The sequence below is a fragment of the Erythranthe guttata genome, chromosome 7 (assembly GCF_056151865.1).
Source record: "Erythranthe guttata isolate IM_541 chromosome 7, IM_541, whole genome shotgun sequence".
NCBI classification, from domain to species: domain Eukaryota; kingdom Viridiplantae; phylum Streptophyta; class Magnoliopsida; order Lamiales; family Phrymaceae; genus Erythranthe; species Erythranthe guttata.
In genome coordinates this window covers 10,220,019-10,234,683 of record NC_142539.1, presented here as the reverse complement: position 1 = coordinate 10,234,683, position 14,665 = coordinate 10,220,019, and the positions used below count along the sequence as shown (strand labels likewise).

At 36.5% G+C, this 14,665-nt stretch overlaps 1 protein-coding gene across 1 annotated transcript; it reads right to left on the bottom strand.

Moving 5' to 3' along the window:
- Positions 1 to 601: 601 nt before the first annotated feature.
- Positions 602 to 2,091, bottom strand: LOC105965071 (uncharacterized). Its single transcript, XM_088820280.1, has 2 exons — positions 1,292 to 2,091; positions 602 to 1,172 (listed from the first exon to the last, which is right to left on the bottom strand). The coding sequence occupies exons 1-2, from the start codon at positions 2,089 to 2,091 to the stop codon at positions 758 to 760; spliced, it is 1,215 nt and encodes a 404-aa protein (XP_088676406.1). The 3' UTR covers positions 602 to 757.
- Positions 2,092 to 14,665: the final 12,574 nt, after the last annotated feature.

Genomic DNA, 14,665 nt, shown 5'->3' with positions numbered 1-14,665 from the left:
CTAAAATTAATGCTAATGTTAATCCTAATATGCTAATTTTAATGATAATACCAATTATAATGCTAATTCTAATCTTAATGTTATCATAATCCTTATTCTATTCCTAACTGTAATGGTAAGCTTGATTCTAATCAGTAATCATAATTATAATGCTAATAATCCTAAAAAAATTGAATTATTAATTTTCTCTGAATATTTTTTTTTTAAATTAGAATTATTATTTATAACTAGAATTAAAAATACAAACATGTTTTTACTGAATTATGTTTTCATTTAATAAGGGCATAAAATATAATTTATTTGATTAGGATTAAAAGTCGAATCATGTGCCATTTATTCTTTTGAAAATTCGTATGTATTTATCATTTTTTTTTAAATTTGATCAGCAAATTTACCAAATAACACATTATATTTTCATTCACAAATCCAATTCAAAATAAAAATATTTCACTAAATTTGACACCGCAAGGGTGGATGTGTAAGAAGATTTATAGTTGAGGGGTGGATGTAATTACCCAAACAGAAAGGGTTTTTTCATAATTTGACCATACCTCAGGGGTGGTTGTAATTTACCCAATAAATAATTTATATTTTTTGTAGAACATTCTTAATCATTTCCAGCAGAAGAACACCTTTCTTTGTTATATACTTTCATGTGATTAATCAACATGGACGAAGTAGCTGCATCGGCTGAGAATCCCCTTTTGCGCATTTCCTCTAAGAATGATATTGCCTTGTCAAGTTCTTTCTTCTTCAACTAGCAACGAATAATGACGTTGTATGTCACGCTATTCGGTGCGCAACCACTTCTCTCCACTTTTGTAAGCGCATCTTTTGCCTCCTCTAAAAATCCTTCTTCACAAAGTGTACGAATAATGATAGCATATATGTGATTATCATGTTTCAACCCTTTGGAAGGAAGTTCGTTTAAAAGATTTTTTGCGTCTTCATGTTTCCCATCTTTGCACAAACCATTAATGAGGATACTATATGTAATTATACTAGGAATTACTCCTCTCTCTTCCATTGTCCTTAGAAACGAAAACGCTTCAAAAATCTGTCGAGTCTTGCACAAGTATTTCATTAAAATATTGTAAGTAAATAAATCGGGACGTACTTTCCGAGCTTCCATATCGTTGAAAAGTTCCCATCCATCAGCAATTGTGCCTTCACTAAATAATCCATGTATCATGGTGTTATAAGTAATTGTTATGTATTCTAAGCCTTTCGAAGAAACTTCGAGAAAAGACGCCAAGCTTCATCCACTTCTCCCTTCTTGCATTATCCGTTTATTAAAGTGTCGTAGCTCATAATAGATGGTTTAATCCCCTCGCCCGCTATGGAATCAAATACTTGTTTTGCTTCGTCCATTTTCCCTTGCAAACAGTACCCATCTATCAACGAATTGTAAGTGACGATATTAGGACAAATATTTTGCTGCTTCATGATTTCCAAAATATCTTCGGCTTCTTTAACATTTCCTTCCTTGCAAAACGCGTCCACCAATACACTAAAAGTAACAACAGTTAAACAAATCTCGTGATCGACCACTTCGTTCAATAAGTCTTTGACCTCTTTCCATCGACAGAAATCGCACAAGCCCTGAATCATCGAGTTATATGTTACAATAGTCGGTGAAATTCCCTTGTCGATCTTTCTAGACTTGAGCTGGAGAGCATTATCCACCGTTCCGGTCTTGCATAAGCCGTCAATTACCGCGTTATAAGCCTTAACATTGGGTTTATAGATAGTCTTTTCCAATAACCAAAGCAAATCATCGGCAGCAAGAACATGTCCAGTTTTGCAGAGCCCATCTACCACGGTAAGAATCGTAACATCGTTTGGCTCACAAAGTTTCAAAGTAAAAATCTTCTTGAACAATTTGTCTGCCTCAGCTACATTACCATCTAAAAAGAGCTCTTTTAAGAGGGTGTTGAACGTCGTAACGTTTGGCTCGTGGCAGCGTTTAAAGAAGCAGCCAAAGATAGCAAAACTAATGTCTACATGTTTCAAGAGGCAACAACAATTAATCATGATGGTCATCGTGTACTCATTCATACGGGCAGCCCATTGACGCATTTCGTCGAACATTTTAAGGGCGCCGGATTAATGTTTCATCTTGACAACAACTTGCAATAGTTTGGTGAATTCGATAACGGATGGCTGTGGCTGCATTCTTGCCATTTGACGAAATAAGAAAACAACATCATCTACTTCATTTATACAACTCAAATCTATTCTGCGTTTACGTGAAAAGGATCGATCTTTGGGACCCACACTGTAAAAATTTGAACAAAATAAAGAAAAGGAATCATCGAAAATACCGTAATGGTGAGAAGATGCAGTAGTAATTGCTCTACGAATCAGCGTTATTTTAGTTCCTCTCATCTTTTTCAGCTATGATAATGCTAATTACTTAGATCACATAGGGTAGTGTGGCAAACGAGCTAGGAGAGCAAAGCGGATCAGTAGCTTGCCAATTTGATAGTTTTGAGGTCCCTACGAAATGAACACACGTGAACTAAGTCGGGGTTGATCCGGCGGAAATCCCTCCGACGCTCAAGTCAGATTTAAGGATCGTGGAGATGGTAGAGAGAATATGTGCTCTAGAATACTTGTGAATAATAGAACGTACCTTAACAAATGAGTAAAAATCTCTATTTATATGTCGTTGATTGGGTTGTGTTTACTTTGTTGGGCCCAAACCTTATTTTGAAGGTGTTTGGGCTTTCATGTAGCGGGCCCAAAAAATTAGATAAATTGGGGTCCCATTGGGTCGGCCCAGTAAGGTATATCATTAAGCCCCCCAACTCTCGAGTCGAGATGGGAGACTTGTCGAAAGGGTTTAAGATCTTGTCGAGAGTTAAATGTGCCACGACTTGATTGGTTTCCATTGGCGTTGAATTAATGCATAATTAATTAAAGAAGGGGTAATTGTATTTATTTGGCAGAAAGGTATATATTTAAGGGTTTTAAATAATATACCAAATAGAATCCTTTTGCGGTGGAGATAATTAAATTCCTCCTCCTGTGGAATAAGTATGGGTAAGTATTTTTAATTTTTGAGTTTTTCTTTTTATTCTTCCATGTATTTTTGTGGTAGAGTAGAAGTTTTTCCTTTGTTTGAGTATTTCTTCGGGAAGAGAAAATTTTCATGTCGAATCCGAGTAAATCGAAATCTTGCGAATTAAAATACGAGATCCGGTTAAAGGGAGCGAGATCCCATTTGGGATTGTGGGTTTGGAACGCGAGAAGCTTGTAGTATTGGGTGTGGAAATCGGGTCCGCGGTGGTTGGTGCACGGATTGAGGAGGAAGGGAAGGTAGTTGGTGGCTCGGCTGGGGTCGTCGGCTTGAGCCACGCAGCCGCTCGCCACAGCCTGTGTGAGGGCGCGCGCCTCGAGGGGAGTTTTAAGCCGAGCGGAGCTGTGGAGTCATCGGCTTGCACTTTGACCTAGGAGAGGAGAGAGGACTTGTCAGGCGCGTCGGGCACTAGGACTGGGAGACGCGCGCGCGTCGGGCACGGAGAACGAGAGACGTGCGCGCGTGGTTGGCGATCGACGAGTGGATGGCGCCATTCCCGCGCGACTCGCGCGTGCGTCTGTTGCGCAGTCCAAGGGTGATGCGCGCCCGTTGCCCTATCCTGGGGCGCGTGTGAGCGTGTTGGTAAGGGGGTTGGGAGCGCATGGGCCTGCGTCACTTGGGGAGGTGCGCGCGCGTGAAGGTGCACCTCTTGGGGGTACGCGCGCGCATGAGGGCATGTCCGTAAACCGTTTTCGGTCCGGTCGGGCGTGATGGGCAAGCCGTTGAGAGATCGGTGCAGTTGGTGTTTTGAATGGGGGGGATTTTGGATGGCAAGAAACCATTGAATCTTGGAGCGACGATGTAAGACCTAGTGTTAATGTTTTTGAGCATGCGGCTGGGGTTAAATCTAGTAGGCATCATTATCGACGTCAAGTCGTGGATTTTGGAAGCGATAGTGATGAATCAAATCAATCGCATTCGTCGAGTGAGCGTGCCGGGCCGAGCAGTGAAATTGACCCGATGGTTGAAGTATAAGAGGAAGATAATATTCCGCTTGGTGATGTTGAGATGGATACGAGGAGGCAAAAGAAGACTAAGTCAATTAATCTTGATTTAGTTGATGTTGATACTTCATTGGCAGAAGAGCATTTGCGGTCTATTAGTCAGTTAGTCGGAGGGCCAAGGAATATCGAGTTGCTTTTGCCTCAGAAGGGCGTGTTGGGAATCGGACACCAGTACGCAGCGGAAAACAAAAAAAATATGCGATTTAAACAAATTTAAAACACATAAACACATGCCCGATAATTGAAAACAATTAATTGCGTACCTTTGCGCTTCCAGCGAAATTAAAAACAACATTCATGCTTAATTACTTAACCGAAATTAAATCAATTAGCATGCTCGCGTTTAAATCAAGTAATCATGCTCGCAATAATAAAAACAATTTCATTTAGACACATAAAATCATACATGTTTTTTAGTAAAACGAACATGCATATATCAACTTAAACGAAAACGAATCGAACAACAATGGATTCGAAACTTTACCTCTTGAAGCGTGAGGTAGGCGCACTAGGGAAAGCTAGATTGCCACGGAAACAAATCCGTGCAATCCGGGGCATCAACGGCGATGATCCAAGCTATGGCGGCGCGTGTGGTTCACGCGCTGTCTTCGGGCGGCGCGTGGAGGCGCGTGCGTCGTCGGTTCGGTGGCTGCTCCTCGATTCTTCGATTCTTCGATCTTCCTCCTCTCGGATTTCACCTCGTATACTTTGATCTACTAAAACGTGGCACTAGACACGCAATAGTTAGAATAAAAGGAAATAGATCTACCACGATTAACCGGCCAAGGGGAGGCCGATTCCGGCGACCGAACGACGGTGTTGGCCCCAGGGAAGGAGAACGTCCGAGAGAGGGAGCGGCTAGGGTTAGGTTTTGTGTGTTGTGTCTGTGCAAGACTTATAAATCAAGTATTTATAGTGTCTTGCATAAAACGCTAACGGGCTTAAGTTGGACCGGGCCCACCAGCTTAAGTTCGTTACTTCTTTTACTCGCTCGTCACTCTCAATTCGATGATCGGAAAATTGTAACAATTATATTTCAGAATCATTATAATGACCTCATCATTACGAGTGCCAATTCTCAATTTCCAACTTTCCAAAAGTGGAAACCCTAATTCAGTGGACTTTCTAAATTTGGAAACTTCCCGATTTAGAAAGTCCACTAAGATGTTCGCCTAGTCTTTTCCTTTTCTTATTCTCATTCATCATTCCAAATTATGAATGTTGGACCCAATCATATTGACTTCCAATCATGCAAAGATAAACCATTTTTACGTTTGACCGTTCATTCAAAGATCTCATGTGCACGAGCAGTGTGACCCTCGATGGTTCAGGTGTAAGCTAGTCGTGGGCCCACAACCCTTTGTGGTCAAAACTTGTCCCTTAGAGTTACGATTAAGATGAAGCTCGTTTTACCTTAATCACCCAACCAATCAAGATTGGCGTCTAGCAACTACGTGTCATGATTCCCTTGATACAAGTGAAGTGCCTGCAAGAACCTTTTGATATAGTTAGCGTACAGTACGATCCCTTCGATTTATATGTCCCGATTGAACTAGAGGCATTGGTTCATCGAGACCTCTTTATTTGTTCAATGACGACGCGATCATTCTAAGTGTTGTAATCGTTACGTGCATGACTTAGAGAATCGAATTCTCTAATCATCACTTAGTCAGCTCTGGCCAGAGACTTAGAGAGATTACAAACCATGAGAACACACATGACATCCAAGACTATTCTAGCGATCGAATCCCCGACTACAATGCACAAACCTCCCACTAGATTTCGGACTGCACGTACACTGGCCCTTGGGGCGGTCCTCGGTGGAACTCAGGGACAGGTCACGATACAGCTGGTCCTCTAGTGAAGTCACGGTGATGTCTAGGTCATAAGGACTAATGGTGTACAACTATACCATAGATATATCTACTCGATTATTGGGAACCACTTAGAGATTTCTAGGGTGAGGGAGTTCAGTGAACTCGTCAACTTACGAGCACCCACTTATGCATGCCGATATCACAATACCGTTTACTGATGAGATGCAGTACACATACACTAAGTGCTAGTATCTTAATGGGAAAGGCCGATATCCTCTTGGTGGCGTAACCCTTCGACTAGGAACACGTTTAACAGTTATAATACTAAAGTAAATATCTCACGATCCCAAAGATCAATTACTAGTACTTGTAATAACTGTAAGGACTATATCTATGTTTGAGACAAAGGGACAAAGATATAGAATGCCAAGGTGTTTTTATCATAAATACGAAAAATGATCATTTATTACAAGAATAAATGGAAAAACCACGGCCACAAGTTGGCTTGTTGGTCACTACTCTAACAAGTTTAATTTTCATGTGGAAGCATGGTAAACCATATACAATTTATATGCTTTAATTAATATTCATTATGTTTGTGTATCTACATTAATGATATAAATAATTTTATCCTAAATGCAACAAAGTGATAACGTATGTGCTAATTATTTGAATAAGTTTATCATAAACCGCATGATAATAAGTGCTATACTACATGACATTTCTCATGAAAATGCAATATTTATTTGCATAAATTGCATATAGTTTTGATACGGGATTAACTTTCTCCCAATTTTCATTTGATGTGGAACCGTCCAATTGATTGATTTTCGAATATGTTATATGAAATTTGTGAGTACGTGATCTTATTAACGTGTTTACTATTGTCTATGAACAATTAGACTTGTCTCGTATATTAAGTATGAGTTACTTAGTAAGAGGAATATTATTATACATGTTATTATTTCCGTAAGCCATACCAATTCCTTAGAATTGTGTAATTGCATGGACACATACTGATTACGTGCTATATATTTATATAAATCAATTATGTTGGACATGAATTAATTTATGCCATGAAATATTACGTCCAAACTTGATGTTATTATATACTCGTGTGTATTTTATGTATATGTTGATATAGTATGCTTGATCTATTGTTTCTTTCTATAATCAACTAGTATCAAAGTCGTTCTCACGTCTCACACATTATTTTTATTACATTGATGCACATGTTCTTTATATATGAATCATACTACAAAGCAACTAAAAGCATGATTGAAATGAAATAGAAAGAAAGAGAAGCTCAATTCATGAGAGCACATGAGTAGTTCTTGTCTCAAGAACATAAAAGAAGATCGAATCGTTGGTTCGATTTGATTTTTTTTTTTTTGATATCACATTTGCAAGATGATGATCTACAATGTGAATGGATGAGATCGGATTCTAATTTTTCAAGCAAACATCCGAAATAGTTGTAAACAACAATGGATGTTTTGTTGAAAGAAAATTCGAGCAGTTTACTTAAGAGCTCGGTTTGTAGAATTCAATCGTTGGATTTGACTGAATTTTGAACGGCATGTATAGGACAGACAATCCTAAATTATGAACGACTAAGATTATAATTTGTATATTCTAACTTTAATATTGAATAGTGGAGATCAACCACCATTTGGAGAGATTAATATTCTCTTGTTTATTGACAAGATTTAAGTATCTTGACGAGTTTTTTCCTTTGGAGGAAAAGAAAGAAATCTTATTATCTTATTTGTTGACAAGATTTAAGTATCTTGAGAAGTTTCCTTTTTTTTTTTTGTACTTTCTTGAGAGAAAAAAATACAATATTTTGTAATTAAATCATAGTGATGATCCAATATATTTCTCTAACTAAAGAAGAAGTATATTTTGTTACATTGTGTGTCCTTATTAATAAAATCAAAATAAAGATTTCAAAGCATTTAAATGCTATGTGAATGAAAGTTGGAAAATGCCAACTTTGACAAATGAATTAAAAAAAATGAGTACTGAAACTCTTAGAAAAAGTTGATGGATATCATATTGATAAATTCTAGAATACATACTCTACAATTTGTGGGGGAAATTAGATATGCCGAGCTAGCCACATTAATACTTAGAAATGTGGGGGTCTTTAGGCCCTAACCACATAAATATCTCGAGCTAACTACATTGATATTTAGAAATGTGGGGGTCTTTAGGCCCTAACCACATTTATATTTAGAAAAGTAAGGGTGTTTAGGCCAAGGTAAAAAAGTACCGAAGTTAACATAAGGTCTACTACAATCAAGTGGATAAATATTGAATATATAAATAAAGATTATGCACGAGATAGTCACTCTTCATGCAAATTGATTATAATGTGTTTTCTTGTAAAATAAGAAAATAAATAAGTTCTAAATAAGAGAACTTATAAATGTGTAAGTGGTATAAATTATCAAAGTGATGAATAACTAAGTTAAAATATGTGTGAGTGGTAAATCATCAAAGTGATGAACAACCAAGATACAACACGATGACAAAGAAAATCAATACGTTTGATTTTTATTTGATTTTATAACTTATGAGTTATAAAATATACGAAAGACAATTAATGAAATATTGTCTACATTGGAAGAATGTACATGGAAATTAGTTCGTCTTCTTCCAAGTAGTAAACCATTAAGGTGTAGATGGACTAATAAAATATTAATTACATTGGAAGAATGTACGTGGAAATTAGTTTGTCTTCTTCCAAGTAGTAAACCATTAAGGTTTAGATGGACTATTCAAAAGAAGAATTAAAAGGTTGGTCTTATAAGGCTAAATTAAATATCTATGGAAAAATCTTGATTGTTTATAACAAGATATTGAAACTCGTTAAGTCATTCTAAAGTAATATTTGATAAAATTATGGTATCAAATAATTCTCGTAATAACGAGTGTGACCAGTATGTTATATTAAAATCATATGGAAGTATATGTCTATAGACGATATTATAATCATGAGATAGTGATCATGATATTATTTTGAATGTTGAGAAAATATTGAAAAAAAAAAATTTAACGTTTAATGTGAAAGACAAGGGTCTAGACGATGTACTCTTATAGATTAAATTCACTTAGACAAAGATAGTATTATTGAAAGTCTCATGGAGTTGTCTAGGGTCCGAGAGGGGTTGTACTACTCGGACCCAAACGATTTAATGTGGTGCGTAGAAAATATTTAGTAAAAATTTATAGTCGTTGATTTAAAGTACGAACTAGTACGATCCAGTACGAACCTATGAATTTATAAATTAAAGTACGAACCCAGTAAAAATAGATCGTACAAAGGTCGTACTCCATCGTACTTCATGTAAAATTACTTTATTAACCTTACATTATTAAACCAGTGAATTAAAAGTAGGGTTAACTGTACTTTGCCCCTAACTTTGGTCATTTTTGCTCTTTGCCCCCCAAATAAAAAAACATTCCACGATCATACCTCGACTAACTAATTTAGCCCAATTTCACCAATTAACCAATTGTTTACCATAATTTCAATCTTGACCCCAATTTTAACTCGCTACCACCGGAGACCGCCAGAGACCCACAGTCTCCTACGTTAACTCTTTTTTTTTTTTCAAAACTTTTTTTTGTCTGAAATTATTTTCCGGTAGCTCAATCGCAGGGTCTCCGGCTTTGATTTTTTTTTTTAATTTTGTTTTTTCTTAAAAAAAACTATATTAACTATTATTAATGTATTGGCTGTTAAATTATTGTCTAAAGCAGGTATTTAACTGTCGGAGAGAGTAATTTAATGTTAATTAACCTTTTATTCTTAAAAATATATATTAATTAATATTACTATCTTGACTGCTAAATTACTGTCTCCACAGTTATTTAACTGTCGGAGACAGTAATTTAACTGTTAATTAACTTTTTTTTTTCTTAAAAAAAATATTTTAATTAATATTACTGTCTTGGCTGCTAAATTACTGTCTTCAACAGTAATTTAACTGTTAATTGACTCTTTTTTTTTTGAAATTTTTTTTTTTTGAAATTTTGTTTTTTCTTAAAAAAATATTTTAATTAATATTACTGTTTTCGCTCAAAATTACTGTCTCCAACAGTAATTTAACTGTCTGAGACAATAATATTACTGTATTAATTAATTTTATCGTCTTGACCTGCATTATTGTTGTCTTCGACTGTAATATTATTATCTTCGACCGTAATATTACTGTCTCAAGCAATAATATCACTGTTTGGGAAGGTAATATTAGTAATGTTACGGTTCGGGAAATAATATTCATAATATTACTGTACGAAACAGTAATATTATTGTCTGAAACAGTAATATTATTGTATGAGATAGTAATTTAGTAGGCAAGATAGTAACATTAATTAAAATATTTTTATCGAAGAATTTTTTTATCAAAAACGAAATAAAAAAAAAGTCAACGCCGGAGAGCGGCGGTCAACTGCAGTTGACTGGCCGGGAAAAAAAAATTCAGAAAAAAAAAATTTCAAAAAAAAAGTCAATAGCGGACAACGCCGAAATCTGGCCGGAAAAAAAAATCTAGAAAAAAATTTATTTTCTAAAAAAAATATTTTTTCAAAAAATATTAAAATGGGGGTTAATGTGAATATTTGTTTAAATTCGGGGTCAATGTGTAATATTAAGGAAGTTAGAGTATAATGGATGAAATTTATAAAAAAATATATTATGGAAGGTATTTTAGAGTAAAGACATGGTGATGGGTTTATTTGAAAGATTGTTGTTTATGTGGACTAATGTGCATTTAAGTCCCTTGTCATGGCCCTAATTATTAATTATTATTAATTGTTACTTAAGTTTTAGTTATAGGGGTTTTATGTAATTTCACTTATAAGGTAGGTATCGTACTTTTTTTGTGGGGTTCGTACAAATCATACGTATCACATTTTTATTGGTTGATTTTCAATTGTTTGGGTCCGAGTAGTACAACCCCTCTCGGATCCTAGACAACCCCAAGTCTCATGTTGAGACACTACTAGAAAATTGATCTAGTTGTCTAAAGACCAAGTCTTTACTTTGCCAAAAATAATGTTGAACAATGGTTCAATTACAAATATTTGGGATAGTTTGGCAATATATTTTTTATATGTAATCCCAAAATAAATAATCATTCAATGATATTATAAGGGTTCTTAGGTAATCTAAGTATCGCCTTTACATGGATTACATTAAAGAAAATATCCAATTGTATTAGGAAAGTACATTAGATATATGAGTCCACTAAGATTATGTATCTTGGAAATCCTCAAAGGAAAATGAATAGCTCGATTCATGGTGGAATCCGAATATATAACTTGAGATAAAGTTAGAAAAGAAGTTGAATAAACTTCATAAAATTATTAGAGGATGTTCCGTGTTGAACTAAGTCGGTGCCTGCAATTATGAATAAATTGCGATACTCAATCGGTTACGATAAAGGCACAACCGACATGTATAATGGCAAGTGTCGACACATTCTTCATACACATAAGACCATTAGGCAATTGATCTCTAAATAAATAATTAACATCGATTGTGAAAATCAATGGTTAATAGCGGATCCGCGACTAAAAGTCAACTAAAGAGATCAAACATATTGCATGTCTAGGGGAGTGAGATCAAAACCCATAAATTAAGAATTTCTATAGTGGTAACCCAACCATGATGACTGGAGATCCCAAGAACTGGTTCAAAAGGGACAACTGAGCTATCGAAATTTAGTGATGCACTAAGGAGTATATATTCCTATGGAATTATATATTTCCAACTCATTCTCGTGATAGACATTAGTGTTGCCTGCAGAGAGGGTAAATGATAAGAGAAATCTTTTAATGATTCCTAAACCTTGACAAAAGGTGAGGTATTGGCAGGATACCTTTAATAGGACATCACCTATATAAGTGTAGAAGTGTGGGCCGCTTCAAAATGACAAACACTTATGAATTCAAGATGTGCTCCAGAGCCAAAATGGACACAACCATGAGAATTGATGAAATGTGGGAAAACTATTGTGTGGATATCATTGTCTTGGTTTACACAAACGGCTGGCAGTTCAAGACATCGCGTTCACTAACTAGCCAAGTAAATCCGATGGTATACCGCTAAGGAAGGTTCAAAGACAAAAGCTATCTATCCCCATTGCAATAGTATCCACTTGAACTCTCGATATAATCCATCGTTTTTCGTTAATTTCATTCATGTGGGGGATTATTGGAAATTTTATTTATTAAAATAAAATTGTTTTTTGAATGGAAATAAAAAAAGGTTTTTAGGCACCTATTTGATCAAATAGTTGTGACAATATGAAGAGGTGTGGCCACACTTGTTCATTTGTTTAATTTTCTAAGGGTTGTGTTCACTACTCAAAACCATTGGAAACTTATAAATAAAAAGCTCCACATGTTTGATTAGAACAACATAAAAATACAAATTCAATTCCATAATTTTGTTCTATGGAATTCATCGTTCTTTAGCCCGAAAATATTCTTCGCAGAATATTTTCTTCCGTATTCGATTCGAGAGTTTGAAACACAAAGTAACGTTCGTTGTACTCGGGATTTTGAGTGCTCATATGCTGACTTAGCCGTTGTATCTTGGGAGACCATTGTCAAATAACCGTAAGCACCGTAGCGGGGCAATATCGTCTTAAGGAAAGAGTTTTCTCGCCTCGGCTAATCTTTTCGTATTTTCACTAATTAATTTGTTCGACCATTTTACTAAATTCACTACCCGTTTTATATACCGGGAACAACAGAAAGAAGGCAAAACCATATTTGTTGTTTAAAAAAAGGGTAAATAGCGTTTGACCTCCTATGGTTACAAGCTTTTGCAGATGGCCCCCATGCGCTCGTAATATCAGCACATAACACCGTTGTTGTTGATAAGGATAGCTTCCGTTAAAACTAATTGCGCGTGTCAAACGTCAAAATACTATATTTTGCTCCCTTGTACTTACACTTTTCCTTTAATTTTTGCAGATGACCCCCTTGAAGTTCCCTTACAATGGCAACAAAAAGTCAGAGACTCCCTAACTTTTCTAATTACAAAACGGCCCAAAGATGGGCGAAAAAAGGAAAGCCTAGAACTAGCAGCCCAATAGCTAACTAATTTAGGGAAATTAACTAAAGGTCCCCAAATTGGGGTACTAATGCAAAAAACTAGAATGCGTCCACTTGGATCCCACTCTTGAATCAATCTGTTGATAATCAAATAAACCACGCTTACCCGGCAGCTACCTCTCTTAAACACCATCTTCATTTAAACTTCGAAACTTTACGAAAACAAGGCATTCCGACACGGTCTAGGATTATGGAAGTTCGAATCTGATGAGGGAATTCACTTGCTACCGTTTCATCTCCCTGTGCTCATATGCTAGTTTAGCTAATTCATCGGCAACACCATTCGTCTCTCTATAAACATGGTGACCAACCCAAGAGTCTTGAAGTACGAATGGCAGATATATTGTAATGAATCTCCCATGCAACAGTAGCCTTGGCAAATTAATATCATATCTACTACAAGCTTTGAGTCCGATTCTAAGATCACTTCCTCGACTCCCAACTCCCGACATATTATCAACCCATCTAGGATAGCCTGCCTGAGCTTCTGCAAAAAGAAGCGATCATTTGCCGTAAAAGTGAGAAAACCCTTGAACCACTTCACCATTATAGTTTCAAATCAAACACCGGAATAAAACTCTCCCTTAGTCAAGCCGTCAAAATTCAGTTTAACCCGATATATTCCAAGACTTTTAGGAACGAGAATGTGGGAGAATATGAGAATATTAGAAGAGAGAAGAATATAAGAAGCAAGATATAGATTAAAGAGGAGAGTGTTCCAATAATAATTGTCTATCTCCATTCGGTGCCATAATCTCTATTTATACTATTACAAATGAATTGCAAAATATACTCTACTAGCAACGTGTAGAATGTGTGTAACTAAGCATGACTCCACTTCCCCAACTAAGAAAACCTATTCTAATGCAATAACTAATTCTACTAATTTATCCGCTAACGGGGATCCTGAAAAAAGGCCTCGAATCCGACCCATACAATGACAATTTTGGGCAAAAATGCTACAATTAATATTCGGGTCCCGGGTCGAGTCCCACGAGTAGACTCGACGGGGACCTAAAAAAGGGCCCCGAAACCGACCCATACATTGGCATGTCTGGTTCCGGGTCAACGGGTGCAGGTTGGTGTGTCTAGTCACAACCGCACTGAAAGGTCTACAAAACCGACCCATACATTGGTAGGTCCTATTCCGGGTCAACGGGGGTGGGTCAGTGTATCTAGTCACAATCCCGCAGTGAAAGGTTTACAAGAGAAATGTTCACGTCTGCACCTCATGTTTCACATGAAGATGTGATGAGGTCGGTCCTTCCATATTTCGTTCTTAATTCACTAATCACATTTCCTGTGGATACACCACTAAACTCTGTACTAGTCTGCTATGAACATGTACTCAGGGAGTGAATTCTTGACTCTCAATTTAGGATACTTACATGGTAACCTGTCTCTACATATGCATTTTAATGTTTATCCCATTCCTATCACCTCCCATCACCTCAAGATCATTCTACCAATAACTATTTTTAGGGGTGGGCAATCGGGTCGGGTTATTCGGGTTATGACCCGACCCGGTCGGGTTTTACCCGGCCGGGTCGGGTAATTTTTTACTCAACCGGGTTTTACCGGGTTCGGGTACCCGGTGATCATATATCGGGTCGGGTCCGGGTATTGAG

What these genes read in the sequence shown, in the direction of transcription:
- LOC105965071 (XM_088820280.1), bottom strand. Translation starts at nt 2,091, where the DNA reads ATGTTCGACGAAATGCGTCAATGGGCTGCCCGTATGAATGAGTACACG. An exon ending in ATGAGCTACGACACTTTAAT is followed by an intron (nt 1,173 to 1,291) that starts AAACGGATAATG and finishes TGGATTATTTAG; the next exon opens with TGAAGGCACAATTGCTGATG.